General features: G+C 39.3%; 1 protein-coding gene across 1 annotated transcript in view; it reads left to right on the top strand.

Moving 5' to 3' along the window:
- Positions 1 to 21,993, top strand: part of tfe3 (transcription factor binding to IGHM enhancer 3) — a 57,119-nt gene that overhangs the window by 20,421 nt on the left and 14,705 nt on the right. Inside the window, exon 2 of the mRNA XM_008118379.3 lies at positions 14,749 to 14,862. Within this exon, the coding sequence (XP_008116586.1) occupies positions 14,749 to 14,862 (114 nt within the window). The remainder of the gene's footprint in view (positions 1 to 14,748; positions 14,863 to 21,993) is intronic.

Here is a 21,993-nt window from a genome sequence, read left to right as displayed (position 1 = left end):
GATTCTTGTTTGATAGCTATGGCTTCATCCTATGGAATTCTGAAAAGTTTGCAGGGTTACTTTGAATTATTGAGAGCTCCAGTGTCTCCCTAAACGGCAAATCCCAGGATCCACAGTACTCAAAAGTGGCATCAAAATGTTATAACTCCATTGTGCAAAAGGCATTTTTTATTTTTTATATTTGGGTCCTACTGGTTATTTGGTGCCTTTTGCCTCCATTTCATGTAGTCACTACTTTCCAAGGCTGTCCTTCTATAACTATGGTAAGTGTATAGTACTTTTTGAAAGTGGGATCTTGTGCGGTTTCTGGGCTGTATGGCTGTGTTCTAGCATTTTCTTCTGATGTTTTGTCCGCATCTAGCTGGCATCTTCAGAGGATCTTTTTGAGAGTGTTTTTTCACTCCTAATTTGGTGGCCATGGAAAACAAAGAAACTAGATTTATTTTTGGAGAAGGTGTCTGGAATTAATGTACTTATCCAGTGATCAGTCCGGGCACAAATTTTGTATTTTGTACTGCATTAAGGAAAATGTAAACTGATGTTTTTAGAAAGACTTGGTGCAGACTACACAAGCTGGGACAGTGGAAGAGTCTGGATGGTTTTTGTGCCAGTAGTTTCTGTACATGTGCTAGATTTTGGTGTTGTTCTTTAGGGATGGATTAAGGTTTGGAATTACGAACATCCTGTACTGTGGAGCGGACTACATGGTATTGAATTCAGGGGGCATTCTTCTGAGTAAATAAAGGATTGCACTGTAAATCTAGACATATTTTTAAGTATTATTCTAGATGAAAAATAAACTTTTAACAAAATGTGTATTTGCTTGATCAGAATTGAAATATTAGATTAACTGGTTAAACATTGCAACTCTGATATATGTTTACATTATGCACAAGTCACCTGTGAATGTATGGCAATTCCATTATGTGGGAGTTTCTTAAGGTAAAAAGGTAAAGGTTTTCCCCTGACGTTAAGTCCAGTCGTGACCAACTCTGGGGGTTGGTGCTCATCTCAATTTCTAAGCCAAAGAGCCGGCGTTGTCTGTAGACATCTCCAAGGTCATGTGGCTGGCATGACTGCATGGAGCGCCGTTACCTTCCCGCTGGAGCGGTACCTATTTATCTACTCACATTTGCATGTTTTCGAACTGCTAGGTTGGCAGGAGCTGGGGCTAATAGCGGGCGCCCATTCCGCTCCCGGGATTTGAACCTGGGACGTTTCGGTCTGCAAGTTCAGCAGCTCAGCGCTTTAACACACTGCGCCACCACCAGGGGCCAGGGAGTTTCTTAGGCAAGGAATACTCAGAGGTGATGTTGCAAGTTCCTCTGAAATGTAGCCTATAGAACCTGGTATACTGTATGTCTTTGTTTGATTGTTGGACTGTAGGTTTGATTCTTTGAATAAATATTAGACACACACACACACACACATATATATATACACTAGCTGTGCCCGGCCACGCGTTGCTGTGGCGAAGTATGGTGGTATGGGAAATAAAGTATTGAGGAATTGGTGGTAGTTAAGGTAAAGGGTAAAGGTTTTCCCCTGACATTAAGTCCAGTCATGTCTGACTCTGGGGGTTGGGGCTCATCTCCATTTCTAAGCCCAAGAGCCGGCGTTGTCCGTAGACACCTCCAAGGTCATGTGGGATGACTGCATGGAGCGGCGTTACTTTCCCGCCGGAGCAGTACCTATTGATGCACTCATGTTTTGCATGTTTTTGAACTTCTGGGTTGGCAGAAGTTGGGGCTAACAGTGGGGGCTCTCCGCTCCCCCAATTCAAACCTGTGGCCTTTCGGTCCAGAAGTTCAGCAGCTCAGTGCTTTAACACGCTGCGCCATCAGGGGATATTATTTCCTAAAGGTTGTGAATATACAATATTTCTGAATGGTTTTTTTTCCCTGTTGGACGCAAATATGAATGCTGCAATTAGGAAAATGATTAGGATGCAATGGCCTTGCAGCTTTAAAGCCTGGCTGTTTCCTCCCTGAGTGAATTTTTTGTTGGGAGGTGTTAGCTGGCCCTGATTCTTTCCTGTTTGGAATTCCCTTGTTTTCAGAGTGGTGTTGTTTGCGATATTTTATGTGATTCTACTGTCTGAACCCCTGAGAAAACAGAGGATTTTCCAGACTCTGATGATGGGAATACTTTGTTGGGAGGTGTTAGCTGGCCCTGATTGTTTCCTGTGTGGAATTCCCCTGTTTATTTACTGTCCTGGTTTCAGAGATTATATTGTTCTGCATTATTCTATCCCAGTAATTATTTCATATTAAAGTAGAATCTCACTTATCCAACATTCACTTATACAATGTTCTGGATTATCCAACGCAGTCTGCCTTTTCATAATCAATGTTTTTGTAGTCAGTGTTTTAAATTCATTGTGATATTTTAGTGGTAAATTTGTAAATACAGTACAGTAGAGTCTCACTTATCCAACATAAACGGGCTGGCAGAATATTGGATAAGGGAATATGTTGGATAATAAGGAGGCATTAAGGAAAAGCCTATTAAACATCAAATTAGGTTATGATTTTACAAATGAAGCACCAAAATATCATGTTAGACAACATATTTGGCAGAAAAAGTAGTTCAATACACAGTAATGCTATGTAGTAATTACTGTATTTATGAATTTAGCACCAAAATATCATGATATATTGAAAACATTGACTACAAAAATGCATTGGATAATCCAGAACATTGGATAAGTGAGACTCTACTGTAATTACTACATAGCATTACTGCGCATGGAATTACTTTTTCTGTCAAATTTGTTGTATAATATGATGTTTTGGTGCTTAATTTGTATAACGATTACCTAATTTGATGTTTAATAGGCTTTTCCTTAATCCCTTCTTATTATCCAACATATTCACTTATCCTGCCGGCCTGTTTATGTTGGATAAGTGAGAGTCTACTGTTTATTGATAATCTTATATTATCTGCTTAGAACTGGATTATATGAGGACCTTTCTTCACAGCTGTATAAAATGCCCACTGAAGTGGATTATATGGCAGTGTGGAGTCAAGATAATCCAGTGCAAAGCAGATAATATAATATTATAAATGGGTTATATAGCTGTGTGGAAGGGCCTTGAGTCTACACTGCTATATAATCCAGTGCAAATTAGATAGCCTAAGTCTGCCTGTCCCCTAACTGAACCCTGGCTGTCTCTTGGCTTGCTAGGAGTTGGTTGCTAGGAGACGAAGTGGGCAGAGATTAGCTCTCTAAACTGGCAACAGTTGGATTAAAAAAAAATTATTGCTCTCCCTCTAATTAGGACTTTGTTTTTCTTTTCTTTTTGTTGTATCAACCTGGAGGCATGGATGATGGGTTGTGTTGTCAAATTTCGAGGTTGCGGGGCCTGTACTTTTGTTGTTTTGTGAGTCGCTGTGATGCCATCACTCTTTTATATATATAGACTAGCTGTGCCCGGCCACGCGTTGCTGTGGCTTAGTCTTGTGGTGTTGGTCAGTCTACATTAGGTTGTATTGATGCTGTGACCTCCACCCTTCTTTATACTCACATTAGTAGTAGTATTTGAAGTCTGTTACCTTGTTCAATTTTTGTGTTGATTGATAATTGCTTGAGATCCCTGTTGTCTTTGGTTTGTTGTTAATTGTAATGTCTGATTCTGCTGAGTGCGGTTTATATTTTTATTGTGGTACAATAGTCTTTTTTTGTTTTTGTTTTGCCTGTGTAGGTGTTTATTATTATTGTTGTTGTAGTGATTATAAAGGTTGGATAAGTTAGATGCTACTGTATTGTTTTTTGGAGGGCCAGTTTAGCACTGACTGGCCTCTCAGCCTCAGTGCCTGGCTGTTTCTTGCCTGTGATGGTGTTGATTCTTATTGTTGTTGTTGTTGTTGTTGTCATTGTTATTATTGTAATTGTTTTTTTGTAGGCCAAGTGTGAATGTAGGGATTGGGGAGGTGGATGAGTTGTGTTGTCAAATGTTGTATTTGTTATAGTCACAATGTGTTTTTGTGAGTTTTGTGGGTCTGGATTGTGGTTTTGTGGTGTGGTTGTGTTGTTACAACTGAGAGGCAAGGCTTTTGTGTTGTGTTGCGAAGTTTTGTATTTCTGGGTCATTTAGTTGTGTGCCAAGTTTTGTATTTCTGGGGCGTTTAGTTGTGTTGTTATAGTCACGATGCATTGTTGTGAGTTTTGTGGGTCCGGATTGTGTTTTTGTGGTGTGGTTGCGTTGTTACAATCGGGAGGGAATGCTTTTGTGTTGTGTTGCCAAGTTTTGTATTTCTGGGGCGTTTAGTTGTGTTGTTATAGTCATGATGCGTTGTTGTGAGTTTTGTGGGTCCGGATTGTGGTTTTGTGTTGTGGTTGTGTTCTTACAACTGGGAGGCAAGGCTTTTGCGTTGTGTTGTCAAATTTTGTATTTCTGGGGCGTTTTGTTGTGTTATAGTCACGATGCGTTGTTGTGAGTTTTGTGGGTCCGGATTGTGGTTTTGTGGTGTAGTTGTGTTGTTACAATCGGGAGAAAAGGCTTTTGTGTTGTGTTGTCAAGTTTTGTATTTCTGGGACGTTTAGTTGTGTGCCAAGTTTCGTATTTCTGGGGTGTTTAGTTGTGTTGTTATAGTCACAATGCATTGTTGTGAGTTTTGTGGGTCCGGATAGTGGTTTTGTGGTGTGGTTGTGTTGTTACAACCGGGAGGCAAGGTTTTTGCGTTGTGTTGTCAAGTTTTATATTTCTGGGTCGTTTAGTTGTGTGCCAAGTTTCGTATTTCTGGGACGTTTAGTTGTGTTGTTATAGTCACGATGCATTGTTGTGAGTTTTATGGGTCCGGATTGTGGTTTTGTGGTGTGGTTGTGTTGTTACAACCTGGAGGGAAGGCTTTTGCGTTGTGTTGCCAAGTTTCGTATTTCTGGGGCGTTTAGTTGTATTGTTATAGTCACGATGCGTTGTTGTGAGTTTTGTGGGTCCTGTGTGGTTTTGTGGTGTGGTTGTGTTGTTACAACTGGGAGGCAAGGCTTTTGCATTGTGTTGCCAAGTTTTGTATTTCTGGGGCGTTTAGTTGTGTTGTTATCGCATGATGCGTTGTTGTGAGTGTTGTGGGTCTGGATTGTGGTTTTGTGGTGTGGTTGTGTTGTTGTAACCTGGAGGCAAGCGTTTTGCATTGTGTTGCCAAATTTCGTATTTCTGGGATGTTTAGTTTTGTTGTTATAGTCACTGCGCCCGCAACTTTATCCTTTTATATATATAGATATATAGACAGTCTTCCTTTCAAGTTCATGGTCAGTCTTCCATTCAAGTACTAACAATGGCTGATCCTGATTAGCTTCAAAAATCAGATCTATTGCCTTAACACGTTGAAACTGTAAAAGCTTGACTTAAATCAAAGCTAAGTTCTTTCACTGATCTCACTTTTTCCTAAAAGGCGTGTGTCAGGTATTAAGCATATTTTGTGTCCATGGACTACAATTGCTTCTTTCTCTCAATGGTTGGGGACTGGCCCAGTCCATGAAATACTATTTGCATAGCACTGATAGAGGGATTAATGTTTTATGTAGTACTTTCTAGAGGGCTTAAAATATTTCACTTATCCTCCCTCCATAGCCTTTTCCAACATAAGACTTCAGCAAAACTGAGGACCGTTTGACTTTCCAGATAATTTGAATTACAGTACCCACAATGTCTTGTCATTGACTGTGCTGACTGGGCTTATAGTCCCAATCATATGCTCCCTTTCTGTGCTGTTCAGTAAATCAACTCCTAGTTGCTCACAGCGACTAGGAGGAGCAAGGCACTTCCTATACAGTGTTGGATGGTGATCTCCATGTCACTGGGTGTGTGAAACATTACAGGTGTTAGCCTAGGATCTATTCAAGGTGCTAAGCCTGTTTGTGGGATAGAGGTCACACCTGGAGCAGATTCACCGTCACCACTGAAATTGTGTCCACCACACTACTATCAGCTGCTGCTGCCTGACTGAGGTGTCTGCTCCTTGTGTTATGGTTGACTCTCCTTTGGGGAATAGAAAACACTGTAGACACATCACAGTGGAAGCATTACAAAATAGCTATGGGAAGATGCCTGGTTATCAAATCTCATTTGTGTATGTATTGTATCAGAAGCAAATGTAGAATACAGTTATAATGTATTTAAAAACACTAACAAAGTTAAAAACCTGGCATTATGCTAGATTTCCTTTGACCAGAAGCTGGCCACTTGGAGTGCCTCTGGTGTCAGTGTAAGAAGGTCCTCCGTTGTGTTTGTGGCAGGGCTCAGATTGGATTGTAGTAAGTGATCTGTGGTTTGCTCTTCTTCACACTTGCATGTTGTGGACTCCACTTTGTAGCCCCATTTCCTAAGACTGGCTCTACATCTCATGGTACGAGAGCGCAATCTGTTCAGTGCCTTCCAAGTCGCCCAGTCTTCTGTGTGCTCAGGGGGGAGGTTTCTCATCTGGTATCAGCCATGGATTGAGCTTCCGGGTTTTAGCCACTTTTGGAGTCTTGCTTGCTGAGGTGTTCCTGCGAGTATCTCTGTGGATCTTAGGAAGATGTTTCTTGATTTAAGGCGTTGGCATGCTGGCTGATATCCGAACAGAGGATGGGACAAGGCATTGAGACATCAATGCCTTGGCCCTTTCAGTACAGGCTGCTACTTCCTGATAGATGTCAGGTGGTGCAGTACCAGCAAAGTCATTTGGGTGATCTATAACTTATGTTGCCTATAATTTGTGCACAATGTACATTGGCTCTGTGTGTACATGGATTGTTCATCCATGCGTTTTCAGCCATCCACAGCTTGAAAATATTTGAAAGCAATCATTCTAAAAAGCAAACTTTGATTTTACAAATTTATATAAGGGACATTATTTTACTACACCATTGTATGTAATGGGACTTGAGCATCATAGATTTTAATATACACGTGGGGTCCTTGACCCAAACCAATGTATTTACAATGTAAAGCATGACATATTTTTCCCATTTAACTCCTGGTTTCTAATGGAGTCTCCTTAAAGTCTGGCCCAAAATAAGTTGACTAGATATATTTCCTCCCACTCCCCTTTCCCTTATGGGTGATAGATTTATTTCAGAAGAATACAGTAAAGAAGTCTCACTGCCTCCATCCATCAGCATACAGGATTACTACACAGATTACATTGTTACTGATAGTCACAGATAGTGGAGTCTTGCTAGCATTCTTCTTTCCTGTAATTCTTATCACAGATAGTTTCAATCTCATCCTTTGGTCATCTAGATGTTTGGGACTTCTGCTGTCAGAGCCTAATTACCAGTATTCTCATTTTGCTAGGTGTCCTGGGATCTATTTCAAAGGAAGGAACTGGCAAGACCACCTCTGTGTATTCCTTGCTGAGAAAACCCTCAGAAATTCATGGGGCTGCCATATGTCTACAGATGACTTGAAGGCACATCCACACACATGCATGGTTTAAACTATTTTAGCCTTTGGGACTCTTTATAATTTGTTTTAATATGTTTTAATTATATTTAAATTACTTTATTGTTTTTATCTGGAATTGTTTTAGACCTGCACAGTTCTGAGAGCTCAGGTTAAAAATATTGTACTTAAATAATTAAAGTGTGTGTGTGTGTGTGTGTGCCTTCAAGCTCCCTGTCAACCTATAGCAACTCCCAAGATTTTCATAGGATTTTCTTAGGTAAGGAACACTAAGGTATAGTTTTGTTAGTTCCTGCTTCTGAAATATAGTCTACAGTAGCTGGTATTCATTGGTGGTCTCACATCCATAAACTGATTAGAGCCAGACCTTCTCAGCTTCCAAGATTAGATAGGATGTGATACATTTGGAGGATCTAAAATGTTGTTGCACTGGACTTAATATCAGCTGCAGTTAGTATCTGGATGGGAGACCACTAATGAATACCAGAGTCTATAACTCCTTAGTTTCAGTCCTTCTTTGGAGAATGAAATATTCAGTTCAAAAGAATTCCAGATAGGGAATGAATAGGCAGTAGATTCCTTTTACACAACTCACATGGAATATAACAGGGGATATGTTTTAGGACTTTGCATGGATATGCAAAACCTCAGATAATCATGAACAAATAAATTAATGAGCTCCACTGGAAGTTGACTGTAGACTCACAGTGGAGGACTTGCAGATGTGTGTAATTCAAATTGTGGTTACTGGTCTTGTGCATATGGGGATCTAGGCATAATGGTTATGACACTGAAGCAAAAGATCCCATAGTTGATTTATTACTTTTGTCACAACTTTCTATCACTCCCTCTCTCTACATCAGTATATCAAAATAATATTACCAGCCTTCTATATAAGACTTTTTTCAAAGATTAGTCCAAGGATGCAGAAATCTACTCCTTTTGATGGTACTGGGCTCCAACTCTCATCATTTCCCAGCCTTGACCTAGCTGGCTGAGATTGGGGGCAGGAGACTGGAATATAACAACAACACTGGAGAGCCAACAAACCTTGAATTTCATGTGTGTTAAACTATTTGAAAGCTTAAACTGTACCTTTGAAAGCATTATTAGAAATATTGTTGATCTGCCCTCTACCAGGCACATTTTTTATAATGCTTACAAAAGGTCTTACCCTGCTAGTGCGATATGAAAAAGCAAGAAACCAAAAGCAAAGGCATTAAAGGCACCAAGCAAGCAGGAAGAAAACTGGTCCCAGAAAGACCTAAAATTAATAAGGTCCACGGAATTTCCTAATGGGAAAAGCCATTCAAGTAAGTTAATTTGTTTAATATAAACTGTCCTTATTAATTAACTAGAGTGGTCATTATTGCTAAGAAATAGTGTCATATGCATATTTTTTTACAGATTTTAAATGACTTGGGTTTTATTTTGTTTGTCACAGCCTGTGTTTCTATGTGGTTTTATGCATTTTCATTAAAGCTTTTCTGAATTTCTGAAGCACTGAGCACTTTTGGAATGAAAATGGGCCTGTTAAATGGGCCTTTGAACAAGCTAGAAAGGAAAGATGAGGTGTAGTCTCATCACCATGAGGTGGGTTTTCACCTCCATATTTACCATTTCTGGGTCAAATTATTTTTCTTTCTTCCCATACTGAAACAATGTAGTTCTCGCTGGTGTGTAGTGAAAGTCTGTTTGCCACTTCCTCATACTTGAGACATTGGTAGAGAATTTCCCCTCCTGCTTTTCTAATCCTTCACCTGGTCACGCCAAGTGGCCTATTCTTTCCTCTCTGTGAGAGCAATCTTGTTCTTATTTTCTCCATTGTTCATTCTTAAATCTTTGGCTGCCAGTTCCATACAAAAATTAACTTTCCTCCCTTGGTTTTAGTGCTTTGTGGAGTTGGGTATTCCTAGCAGCTGAGTTTGTTCGCTCTTAGTTGCTCGGCTTCTCTGTCTCTCACTTTGCTGCTGTCGTTGTTGTGGGTGCTGATGAGAGAAGGTGTCTTGGAAAACGTGTGGTTTGGCTACTGAGATGTCAGACTAATCTGGAATGTAAGTGAATATGGCATAGATAATAAATACTGTACATTTATTTTTAGCATCTTTGGTAGTGAGACAAATGATTTAAACGAACAGAATTATGATATATAATCTTCATATCACAAGTGCCCAGCAGAAAGCTTGGAAATGTTACTCTTTGACTCCCAGAATCTCACAACTAGAATAACTCTGCTTGCTGAAGGATTCTGGGAATCATGTTTCCAGGCTCTACTAAATACCTGAGAATTACCTTGCTGGTCAGGCTAAGGGTACATCTACACCATAGAATTAATGCAGTTTGATACCACTTTAACTGCCATGACTCAATGCCATTGAATCCTAGGAGTTGGAGTTTGGTGAGGCACCAGCACTCTTTGGCTGTTGTGAAACAAAAAGTCCTGTGATTTCATAGTATTGAGTAATGGCAGTTAGAGTCGTGTCAAACTGCATTAATTTTACAGTGCAAGTGTCCACCTAGTCAGTCCTCCTGTTACTAGGCATGGGCTGTCAGATGTGTTTTAGAGTAAGGTAGATAAAAAAACTCACAATTCCTAGCAATTTAATATATATTACTACTGAATACAACAAATTTGTTAGCAGTTGTTATGTGTAGATGACATCAATAGACGCCTTAAAGAAATACAAGTCTAATCAGTTTTTAAAACTACCTAAGTTAAGTGTCCCACCATTTTTGATGATCAAGTGACATCTATTACAGAAGAAAACAGGGTTCTGTCCTATATGTAACATAAGATGTCACTAGTTCTTACACAATCACAGTCCTTCCATCCTGGTGTTCTGAGACAGACTAATTCATTCTTGATCATTCTGTCTGCTCCGATCATATTCATGTAAGTTGCTGTTTTCCTCTTAGTCCAGGAGTGATAGTCATCTAGATCTCTAGATGTTGTTGGACTTCAGTTCACAGAAGCCTCAGCATAGCCAGCATAACCAATAATGAAGAATTTTGAGCATTGTAGTGCAATTACAACTGAAGGGCTACATCATTTTCTTCCCTATGTTGATCATTGTTTTTGTTGAGTGCTTTTAAGTCATTTCTGGTGCCCCAAAGATGGACTGTCACTTACTACCTTACTTAGGTGATCCCTCATAGGCCGGGGATGATGGTCCTCCTATTCTGGTGTCTTGGGGGTCCATAGGTGGCTGAAGAGACCTATTCTTGATCTACATATTCTCCCGCAGTGAGGACATTGGTTTCCAGGTGGAAGGCAGTCCCGGTCAGGGTTGGCTTTTCACACCTTCCCCTTGGCACGTTTCTCCCTTAAGCCCTCCATTCGTGCCTCATCGAACTCCAGAGCACTGCTGGTCAGAGCTGACCTCCAGTTGGAGCGTTCAAGGGTCAGGTTTTCCCAGTTCTCAGTGTCTATGCCACAGTTTTTAAGGTTGGCTTTAAGCCCATCTTTAAATCTCTTTTCCTGTCCACCAACTTTTTGTTTTCCGTTCTTGAGTTGGGAGTATAGTAACTGCTTTGGGAGATGGTGATCGGGCATTCGGACAATGTGGCCAGTCCAGCGGATGGCGTAGGAGCATTGCTTCAGTGCTGGTGGTCTTTGCTTTTTCCAGCACGCTGACATTTGTCTGCCTGTCTTCCCAAGAAATTTGCAGGATTTTTCTGAGGCAATGCTGATGGCTTCGTCCCAGGAGTTGAGTGTGACGTCTGTAGACCGTCTACGTTTCACAAGCATATAGCAGAGTTGGGAGGACAATGGCTTTATAAATAAGCACCTTGGTATCTCTATGGATGTCCCGATTATCAAACACACTCTCTGCTTCATCCGGAAAAATGCTGCATTCGCAGAGCTCAGACGGTGTTGTATTTCAGTGTCAATGTCGACTTTTGTGGAGAGGTGGCTGCCAAGGTAGTGGAAATGGTCAACATTTTCTAATGTTACATCATTAATCTGTATTTTTGGCCTTGCAGAGGGATTGGCGGGTGCCTGTTGGAAGAGCACTTTGGTTTTCTCGATGTTCTGTGTTGCCAAGATTTGTTCAGAATAGGTTTGTTCTTGTTTTCCTCTGAGACTGAGAGAGAGTGACTTATCCAAAGCCACCCGATGGGTTTCCTGGCTGAATGTGGATTTGAACTCAGGTCTCCAGACCCCTAATCAGTATTCAAATACTACACTATATCGGTTCTTGGATTATATCTTACTTTATAAATAAGTGGCAATTCCATCTTGGTAAAGATGATTTTTCTTTTCATTCCTATCCGACTGGCAACTACCACCCAGAGGACCTTTTCATCGGCTACCCCATGACTATGGAATGACCTGCCTGTGACAGCTAAATGAGCTGTTGAGCTTTAAAAACTATGTAAAGACCTATCTCTTCTGGCAGACCTAATTTTTAAACATGAATTTTAAGTGGCCTTTGTTTGACCTCTGTTTTGTGTGTTTTAGTATGTATTTTGTAGAGATATGTTTTGGTGTGTAACTTTTATGGAGGTATGTTTTAGTGTGTGTATTTGTAGTGTTCCTGCTGTGCTTGTGTATTTTAATTGTTTTGTAACCTGCCTCAAGCCAAGAGGAGAGGTGGGTAAAACTAAAATTATTATTACTATTAATATTACCTGTGAGATCAATTTACTATTTTCCTGTATATTTTCTGTTATTGCAGTACTCTTTTGTGACAGGCAACTTGATTGTATTACTGTAGATTTATATAATGCCACAAAAACATTTATTCTTAGTATCTTTCCTAATAATTCCTGACTCTTCATTTTGCCTATGTCACTGGCATTCTGAAATGGTACTGCTGGTAAAATTTCCCAATATGATTGTTCAGACTGAAAATGAATGTTTTCCTCTCTCCTTTTTCCTATCTCAGTTTGCGCCATTTTTCATTAGATTCATAATAGAGTCTAGTATGCGAGGACATTGGTAATTGCCAGGTTTTCTGTTCTTGTTGTAATGGCAGCTTATCTCAAGTATGGTGACCATGGCACTCTGGTCACAGAGCTGTGTTTGTCTGGATAGTCTGTAACATGATGCCAAGACAGTAATGAAAGATCAGTTTATTAGGGAGTTGCAACATCAGCATTTTCTTTAAAGACAGGTTGCCTTTATATAACTTGCCCAGTCAATGTGAAATTGGTCCTGAATCATCTCCTTGTTAAACTGTGGATAAACTTACCAAACTTTTAAGGGATATTTTTGTTTAGTTTAAATCAGTTTTGACCAAACACATCTACACTGTAGAATTAATGCAATTTGAGACCACTTTAACTGCCGCGGCTCAGTGACAACTATGGAAACATGAGATGTATAGTTTTGTGATGCACCAGCACTATTTGGGATAGAAGGCTAAACACTTGTAAAACTGTAACTTCCCTGATGCTATAGCATTGAGCCATGGCAGTAGAAGTGTTGTCAAACTTCATTAATCCTACAGTGTAGATGGATTCCAAGAGGTCTCCAGGAGTCTCAGTAATCAACTTCACTGTTTGTATCTTGCAAATTCTGTCCTGTCTTTCTTGATTTAATCAACTCTTCTATAAAGCATCCTTCCTGTTGCTTCTATAATACTGAATCAAAAACTACCCAAATGAGCAAGTATCCTTACTTTTAGGCACCACTGGGAAGGCCCTGTCTCTCGTCCCCACCAAACGTGCTTGCAAAGCAGTTGGGACCGAGAGCAGGGCCTCCCCAGCCAATCTCAAAGCTCTTTTAGTCTCATAGAGGGAGATTTATTTGGACAGGTAAGTTGGACCAGAACCATATAGGGCTTTATAGGCTAGAGCCAAGAATATGCTTTAACAAACTACAAGTAATATGCTACAGCAGCATTAGCTAAATATGCGTTGTTGTAACATCAGTTTGTGGAATGGCTCTGATATGTTGTTTTCAGATACTTCTGGAGACAAAATGGGCTGGGGAGTATATTATGGATATAGCAAGGAGTTCTATTCAGAGAGTGGGGCCCATGTTATGAGTGAAACGTGTCAAGGAATTGTGAATATGAGTTTAGTGTGTAAATATTAATTAGTCATAAAGTCTGATTGATTTTCCAAATAAATCAACAACAGCTAGCAACATTTAAATCAGCATCCAAAACAGGCATGGACAAACTTTGGCTCTCGAGGCATTTTGAACTTCAACTCCCACAATTCCTAACAACTTACCGGCTGTTAGGAATTGTGGGAGTTGAAGTCCAAAACTTCTGGAAGACCGAAGTTTGCCCATGCCTGATCCAAAACAATAGTTATTGATTGACAAACGGGCAAAAATGAACTTGCAAGAAACATTTTTAAAAAGCCATCACATGGAGTCCATCAGATTAATAAAAGCAGTGAGCAGGCTGTTTTTAAAAGTGGGTATAATTTATTAATATAATTCCCATCGCAGACCCTTCAGGAAAAAAAAAATTAAAACAAACAAGACGGTACCAAATACCTGGCTTTACAAAAATATTTTTATAACCTTTTAGGGTCCCCCTGTGAAGGATATAACACAGGTTGAAAAGTTTGCTGAGAAATCCTTGCTCACTGTGAGAATACCTAGTTGGTAGTCATTGAATTCTGTGGTTGAATGGTGCGCATGGTAGATTGAGTTGGATGTATATATAACATGTGAATCCCATGTCAGAAATGGCTTTCGACATAAGAACTTCAGTTTCAGAAAGGCTGTGAAAACATGGCTGTGTGCACAAGCTTTTAACGAGTAATATGATAACGTCGACATGGTCCGATTGAAGGCTGAAGCATGAGGTTTTTAGACAAATGGATCTAATTTACATATGTTTTAATTGTTAGAATTATTTTAATGATGTATTTTTATAGTTTTAGTTGATGATATGTACTGTTTTTTTTAATTATTATGTTCTTGGCATTAAATGTTGCCAACTGTTGTAAGCCGCCCTGAGTCCCCCTGGGTGAGAAGGGCAGGGTATAAATGCTGGAAATAAATAAATAAATAAACGTGGGATCAGAAATAAAGAGGCATACCTGTACTAATAGAACAAGACCAAAATACATCTTTTGGAGTGGACTGTTCTGTCCTGAAGGTGACAGTCTGGCAGTGCCCTTGATACCAGCTAAAATGTTAAAGTATTATTTCAGGAGAACCTCACGTACAGCACATAGTAGTAGTCCAATTGGCAGGTTATTAAACCATACCTGATCTCTCCAAGGAAGAGCAGTGCTGGTAATGCTGGCTATGGCTATAGATGATGAAAGTTATGTCTTCTATTGTCTTGGGGTAGCCTTAGAGAGGCATGCATCAACAGAGATAACCACTTGTAGAATTGAAAGATAGTGAGCATGGTGACTCAATCCTTTTTTTGTGTGTTTTTTCAAACAGCCTCGATTCCGTGCTCCCAGAGTCTGGGATTGTGGCCGACATTGACTTGGAGAATATCCTCTCCCTGAACAGTGACAACTTCTACGAGCTCAAGAGCCAGCCTATTGGTGTCAGGTAGGAAAGAAGAGTGGTAGCTATCTCATTTGTTCAAGCAACCATCTTGGGGACTGTCAGCGATTGGTGGGTGGGGAGGAAGAAAAGAAGGGTAATGACTTTCCTCAACTATTTCCTCCTCTTGTTATGGCAGTTCACAAGGATCCAAAGACCAATTAACCCTTCAAGTAGGTTGCACTGGAAGGCGTCAGTACATTTGTATATTCACACAAATCTTCTCTTCTGTGCATCACAGATGGTAGATGATGATGATAATTTTATCTCTTTCCCAACTCTCCTTCATATACCTTGCCAGTACTTCAAGAACTAAATGTTGGTAACTTCAGCCTCTCCATTGTTTTTTCTATTTTAATTGTAGGCAAGTTGGTAGAGACCCTGGGATAATGCTACATTTAGGTCTTTCTGTTATTTTTACATGGCCTCTGTTTGTTAGTATAGTTTTGTAGTGCATTTGAGGATTGTGACCTTGTAGAGAGACAAAGATAAGACAAAATTAGATTGAACTAAGGTCATAAATCATTTTTTATTGCTTTAGGGTTTTTTTGCAGCAGTGACTCCTTCCTCACAGGTCAAAGCTGCCATAACAGCTAAAGTTTCTTTTTATTTAGACATAGTCAGATAGACACATAGAGTGTTTAGGAAATGACTGACACTTCTACCAACACAGCTGTTTTAATGCATGTTTGTTAAGTTCAGAATGTGAGCTGTAGCTGTTTGTTAGCATCATTTCAAACATATGGCGACACTAAAGCAAACTTATCACAGGGCTTTCTGAGTTTGAGAGTGTGTGACTCACCCAAGATCACCCAGTAGGTTTCAAGCAGAAAATCAAACCCAGGTCTCCAGAGTTGTACTCCAACACTCAAAACACAATAGCATTCCTGAAATTGCAATAATTATGGCATTTTTTCAAGAATGGTGTAGTAAAAACTGATGACAACTCATGGTTGATTTGGATCACAGATTTTTTTTGGTTCAAATGCAAACTTTCCACTTTGCATCATTGGATGGGCAGTAATGCTTTGAATCGTGTCTCTCATTTGATTATCACTGCTCTCTCATCCACCCACTCAGGCGTTTTCACACTTTTTATACTCTTCCAAAAATGTAAGTCTAAGTTATCTGTGATCCTCCAGGTAGTATGAATTTCAACTCTCCAGAACCCCAACATGGAATGACCAGTGAGAGAGGATGCTGGGAACTGAAGTCCAGAATGTCTTGGCAATCGCTAGTGTAAATCACGTATTTAAAAGTGTTTCTAAAAGTCTTTGTTAGGGATTGGTCCAAACTGTGAACTAGTGACTAGAGCCCGGTAACATAATTTTTATTATGAATAACAGCTTCCAGATACCTCCAGTCAACAATGAAAATAGTACTACCTGTTTTTGCTGAAGATATATCTGTTTACTCAGGCATTGACTGTTCATTTTCTTTAATTGGTAAACAGAAGCAGCAGGTGGCTTCCATGAGGATGTGATGGTGAATTTACACTGGGCTTGAGTCCAAACTTCAGAGTGCTGAAGCTTTTTTAGGAATAGGGCACAGCACCTTGGATACAGTTTGCAATAAAACTTGGAATTGATTCACTGCCCTGTGTCTTGGAGACAGCTGGCTTTACTTTTTGCTTATGCTTTTTAATGAAAGGTTTCCATGGATTGTAATGCTGTTACTGTTTTATTGTAACTATCTGTAACTATCTGAGGACTGCTTAAGATATTATTATTATTATTATTATTATTATTATTATTATTATTATTATTTGTATTTGTACCTCATTTTATCTCCCTAAAGGGGACTTAAAGCTGCTTGACATAAAAGCATTAGTATACAATTTGAAATATACAAATATACAAACATTAAAATAGAATCAAACACAAACAGCACCAAAATATTCACAGTTAAAATCCATATATATAAAAATGTAAAAATGCAAACAGTATGTAAATATTATAATTCCAGGAATGAATCATATAAAAAGTTAGCTTTCTAAGGTCTTCTGGTCACTAAGCTGAAGGTAGTATTAGGAATCGATGTTGTGCTTAGTGGCTATAAATGGGGTGGAGGAAAGTTTGGCCCTCTAGATGTTGTTGGATCACAACTCCCATCAGGCCTACCCAGTGGTTGGGGGTCATTACTGTAGTCCAGTAGCATCTCCAAAGCTGCCTCTGTGCCATGGCCAGGCCTGAAGCTAGACTGTGCTGGATCTAGATAATCCATCTCCAACAGAAACCCAATACAATATTATACTACTAATAATACAATATAATAATATTAATTATATATTATATATTAAATGTAATATTACTAATAATATTACCGTATAATGATATAGTACAATATAGTAATTTAATGCTTATATTGTGCTATGCTAATATTGTATGTTCATTTGATTTGTAAGCCGCTCTGAGTCCCCTTCGGGGAGAGAAGAGTGGGATATAAATGCAGCAAATGAATAAATAAATAAATAAACCCCAGGAGCTGAGAGGCCACCACCCGTTCCAGAACCTTGCTCCAGAAATTGGATTGATTGCACGCATACATAATTTATCACTTGACCCCACTGAATTCCCTAACAGTGCTTGTTTACTGCTTATCGTGCTTTATTGTTTATATGCTTGTTTGATGTGTTCTTGTTTTTAAATGTATTTTACACTGTATTTTATGATGTACCGGGCTTCGTCCCCATGTGAGCCGCACCGAGTCCCTTTGGGGAGATGGGGCGGGATACAAAAATAAAGTTGTTATTATTATTATATTATTATATCTCAAGGAGACATATACAGAACGAAGCTTTTCAGCTGCCATTGTCCCATATTTCCTTATACATTAATTAAGCTGACTGAGTATAGAGTTGATGAGAATTGCATTACAGCAATAGCAAGAGGGAATGCTCTCCATCCCTGTGGCAGAAGCTGGCTCTGATCTCTGACCGATGTTAACCTTTGGACTTTGCAAGTCAGCCAGTCATCTCCTGCAGGGCAAACAATGGGAAGAGAAGCAAACAAGGCAAGGGGAAATTCCCATTCCCTGTGAACCCCAAGCTACCTCATGCATTCAGTTTCCTCAGGTAATTTAAGAATGGATACTGGGTCCTTTCCCCCCCCCCCCCAAATGATTTTCCTGTAATATGGGTGCCTTTCAAACGTGTACTAAAAATTAAATCACCTGGTGCCATTGATCACACATGAAGTTTGCCATGCATATATGTGTGTGCTGGGATGTTACGGATGGCCACAGCTTTCTAGGATTAACATTTACACAGCAGACCCGCTGTATACAACATGATTTCAGTGTGTTATTGCTGAACAAGAGGCTATGCAAATTCCCTACTCAGCAATTTCATTTTCCACTCTGAAGTCAGAAAAAACATTGTCTTATCACATTCCCTGTGTATTGGTCACTTTGCAGAATAATGTACTGAAAAGGCAGGTCTCTGCCCCAAGGAGATTGCAGTTACAGTTTAAACGAGGAGGAAGAGTTAATGGGGTGGGGAGATCTCCAAGATGTGATTGTGAGCCAGTTAAGTAATTTGTGCTTGAATATTGTTAAGTCAGAGAATATGTGTGATTCCAGTTCTATAACTGGAAAAATTACTTGGAGCAACTTTATTTCCTCTCTCCAGCAGAATGTAGGGTGTTTTTTTTTATGAAGAAAAAGCTGATATGTTGGCCACTGAAGCGGGAGAGCATATAGTGTAGACCAGGTATGGGGAATCTTTAGCCTGTAAACCAAATATTGCCTTCAGAAGTTCGCTGCCCTATCTGCTCTTATCACCCATTGATGATTTTCAGATAAGAGGCTATTTAAAGCACTTTTATATATAACCAAGATCTGTTTCTTAGTCCAAAAGACCCATTGTATTATAGGTGGATTAGGAGCATAGAAAGAGATGGATTTGAGTGCTCTAGTTAAAGGATTATGACCAATCAGCGAAAATACCTCCTTAACTAGAGAAACCATTCTTGCTTTGTGTGTGTGTTTGTGGTTTGATTGCATTTTAATCCCCCAACTAATCTTAACTTCTGTGGAAGGTGTACAGTTTGTTAAAAACATAAAATTCAACAATAATACAATGTAACAATAACTAAATTCAGTTGAAAGGGGAAGGGGAAAGTTCATTTGTGGCATTTTTCAAATATCCCGTTACATTCGGGTTGGCTTATACTCAAGTATATACGGTAACTAGGTTTTCACAAACCATAGCTTGCATCTTGTGTCTAAAGAAGTGAGCTATAGTCCATGAAAGCTGCTGCTGAAATGGATGGGTTAATGTTAAAAGTGCTACCAGACTCCTTTTTCCTTCCCATTTTTGTTTCTAAAACAGGATGAAACTTTTCAAAAACAAATAAAATAGTTTTAGTTCACTGTATTTCTACCCCAGACATTTATCCTCTCCTCCCATTTTCAAGAGGAGCAAGAAGTTCTTTCTCACATGGGGTTTTCTGGGGCTGAGAGTGTGTGATTTGCCACAGCCATTCACCCAGTTTCCATGGAGAAGAGGGGAATCAAACTCTGGTTTCCAGTGTTTTCTTCCATATATCTGGTTTTTTTTTTTTTGATTCCTCACTTTAGTACTTTGTGCCATGGCGTATGGAGCAGCTGCAGTTATTTCAGTTGTGGATTTAGATCCACGTAGAAGAGGTTTGTTCTAGATACATAGGAGACAAAATAACCAGCACAGTCAGACAGGCACTGCTACTCCGAGAACCCACCAGCAAGCAAGGCATTCTCGCTGGTGGACTAAGTTCACACATATAGTAGAGTCTCACTTATCCAACACTCGCTTATCCAACGTTCTGGATTATCCAACACATTTTTGTAGTTAATGTTTTCAATATATCGTGATATTTTGGTTCTAAATTCATAAATACAGTAATTACTACGTAGCATTACTGCATAGTGAACTACTTTTTCTGTCAAATTTGTTGTATAACATGATGTTTTGGTGCTTAATTTGTAAAATCATAATCTAATTTGGTGTTTAATAGGCTTCTCCTTAATCTCTCCTTATTATCCAACATATTCGCTTATCCAACGTTCTGCCGGCCCGTTTATGTTGGATAAGTGAGACTCTACTGTACATACAAAAGTTTGAGCACAGCATAAATAGGGAAACTTTGGCCAGAGCTGAAAACTGAATTTGGCCTGCCAGTCTTTCCCATCTGGCCTATGAGAGAATCTAGATAGTCTTCCTCTACACTGAAGCTTAGTCCTCTCACCCAAGACTGAATACATAGCCAAGCAAAATATATATATATATATATATTGGTGTCTTGGTTTTTAAGGCTATTCCTAGGGTTATTTTGAGCACTGATTCAGAAAATTGCATTGGAGAGACTGCATCAGCTCTGGTTTTTTAGATGTGGTTCTCATGATTTTCTATGGGTGAGCAGCTGAAGCCTAGTAGATGGCATATATTCTGTATCTGAAAACCTAGAGCTGATAAGGGAAAACTGGTGCCCTTTTTTGAATCGGCAGGTTCAGTATACCCACAAACAGGTTAACATTTGAGCCACCAAAATGTGTGTTGATCAGAGTTGTTGAATGATTTGAAGTAATAAATTTGCCTCCACCAAATAGCACTACTTGGGCCAGAAGTCCTTCATTTTAATAGGATTTGCTATTATCCACAGCTTCTATTATCCACGCAAAGTTTGGAAACATGTCCCCCATGGATAAGAGGGTCATACTGTAGTCCTGGTTATGGTTGTTGAGTTTGTTTTACTTTTAATGATGTTTTTATACCCTGCTGTGTTTTTAATTGGTTTAATTGGATTATTAATATGCTATTATGTTTTTAACTTTATTTTAGTTGCTGTATTTGTTGTATGTCCTGGGTTTGGTCCCGATTGTAAGCTGCCCTGAGTCCCTTCAGGGAAATGGTTGGCAGGGTATAAACATACAGTTATTATTAGTAGTAGTAAATTTACTTTAAACATTTAAATCCCATCTTTTCATCCACATTGATTTTCAAGGTAATGTAGAAGTAGCCACTTCGGTGTGTTGGTTGATAGTACATGACTAGGGTTCATGGTAAAGTTGCCAGAGCCAAAAACTGAGGTTGGTTCCTGTACTTTTAATACTGGTGTAGAAAGAGAATTTCAGCTGGTGTTGCTTGTCAGGCAACCAGATAGCAAGCAACACTGGCTGGAATTCCCTCTTTTACACAACCATTAAAGATACAGTAGCCCTCTCCAGTTTCTACTTTGGCAACCTTAGATATAAACATAGTTAAACAACCAAAGCAGGGCAATAATGCACTTCCTTTTTTCTTTTTCATCCCATGACAACCAAAATATCCTGTTAAAGGAGATGAGGGTGGCAAAAGACAGGATGTCTTCTGTCGAAAAAGCCACATATCCTTCTGTAACGGCTGTAAGAGCAAAAAAAGACAGAATTGCCAAAAGACTGTGAGCAATGAAGCAGTATTGATACCAATTAGGAAATCCTGTTGGGCAAGAGGAAGAAGATAATTTATTAATGGCCAACCCAAATCCCTATTTCTGTCACTTCCCTGCACCCATCTTAAATGCAAGACCAGAGATTTCACAGCAGTTCTTTCAACCTCACATTTAAGGTTTATCTACTGCTATAAATTAAAAATAACAGACCTTGAAAACATGATTACTGCACACTTAGAACTGATTGAAGTATTATTGGACACAGTATAGGATGGCACAGTCTGCTGCATTTTCCTAACAAAGAGGAAAGGAGCTCTTCCCATTTGTTGCCCTTCAGATAAATCCCTCCCTTCTGCCAAATTGATAGACTTGCAATCCAGTGCCTTTTGGCTCAAGTGAGTATTGAATAAGCATTTGTAAATCCAATTGAAATAAATTCTTGCAGTTACACCCAATATAGAGAAAAAAACTTTTGAAATAATTTGTTCCTTCATGCAAGGTTTAGACAGTCGGAAGTTTTGAATCCCTCATGACTCAGCAAGTAGGTTCTGCAATAATTTCCTCTGTCATTTCTCAGATTAAGAATATAACACACATGGGCAAACAATATTAGAATCCAGTTAGGATGGCAAACATTATTAATGAGAAAGGATGAACAAGTTAGGAGAGTGTAGCAGCCTATTGGGAAGGGAAATACTCTGACTGTATATGTGATACAGAGGCAATGTCT

Source organism: Anolis carolinensis, chromosome 2 (assembly GCF_035594765.1).
Source record: "Anolis carolinensis isolate JA03-04 chromosome 2, rAnoCar3.1.pri, whole genome shotgun sequence".
Lineage (NCBI taxonomy): Eukaryota > Metazoa > Chordata > Lepidosauria > Squamata > Dactyloidae > Anolis > Anolis carolinensis.
The sequence above is the reverse complement of the archived record's forward strand: the minus strand, read 5'-3'. Positions and strand labels throughout refer to the sequence as shown.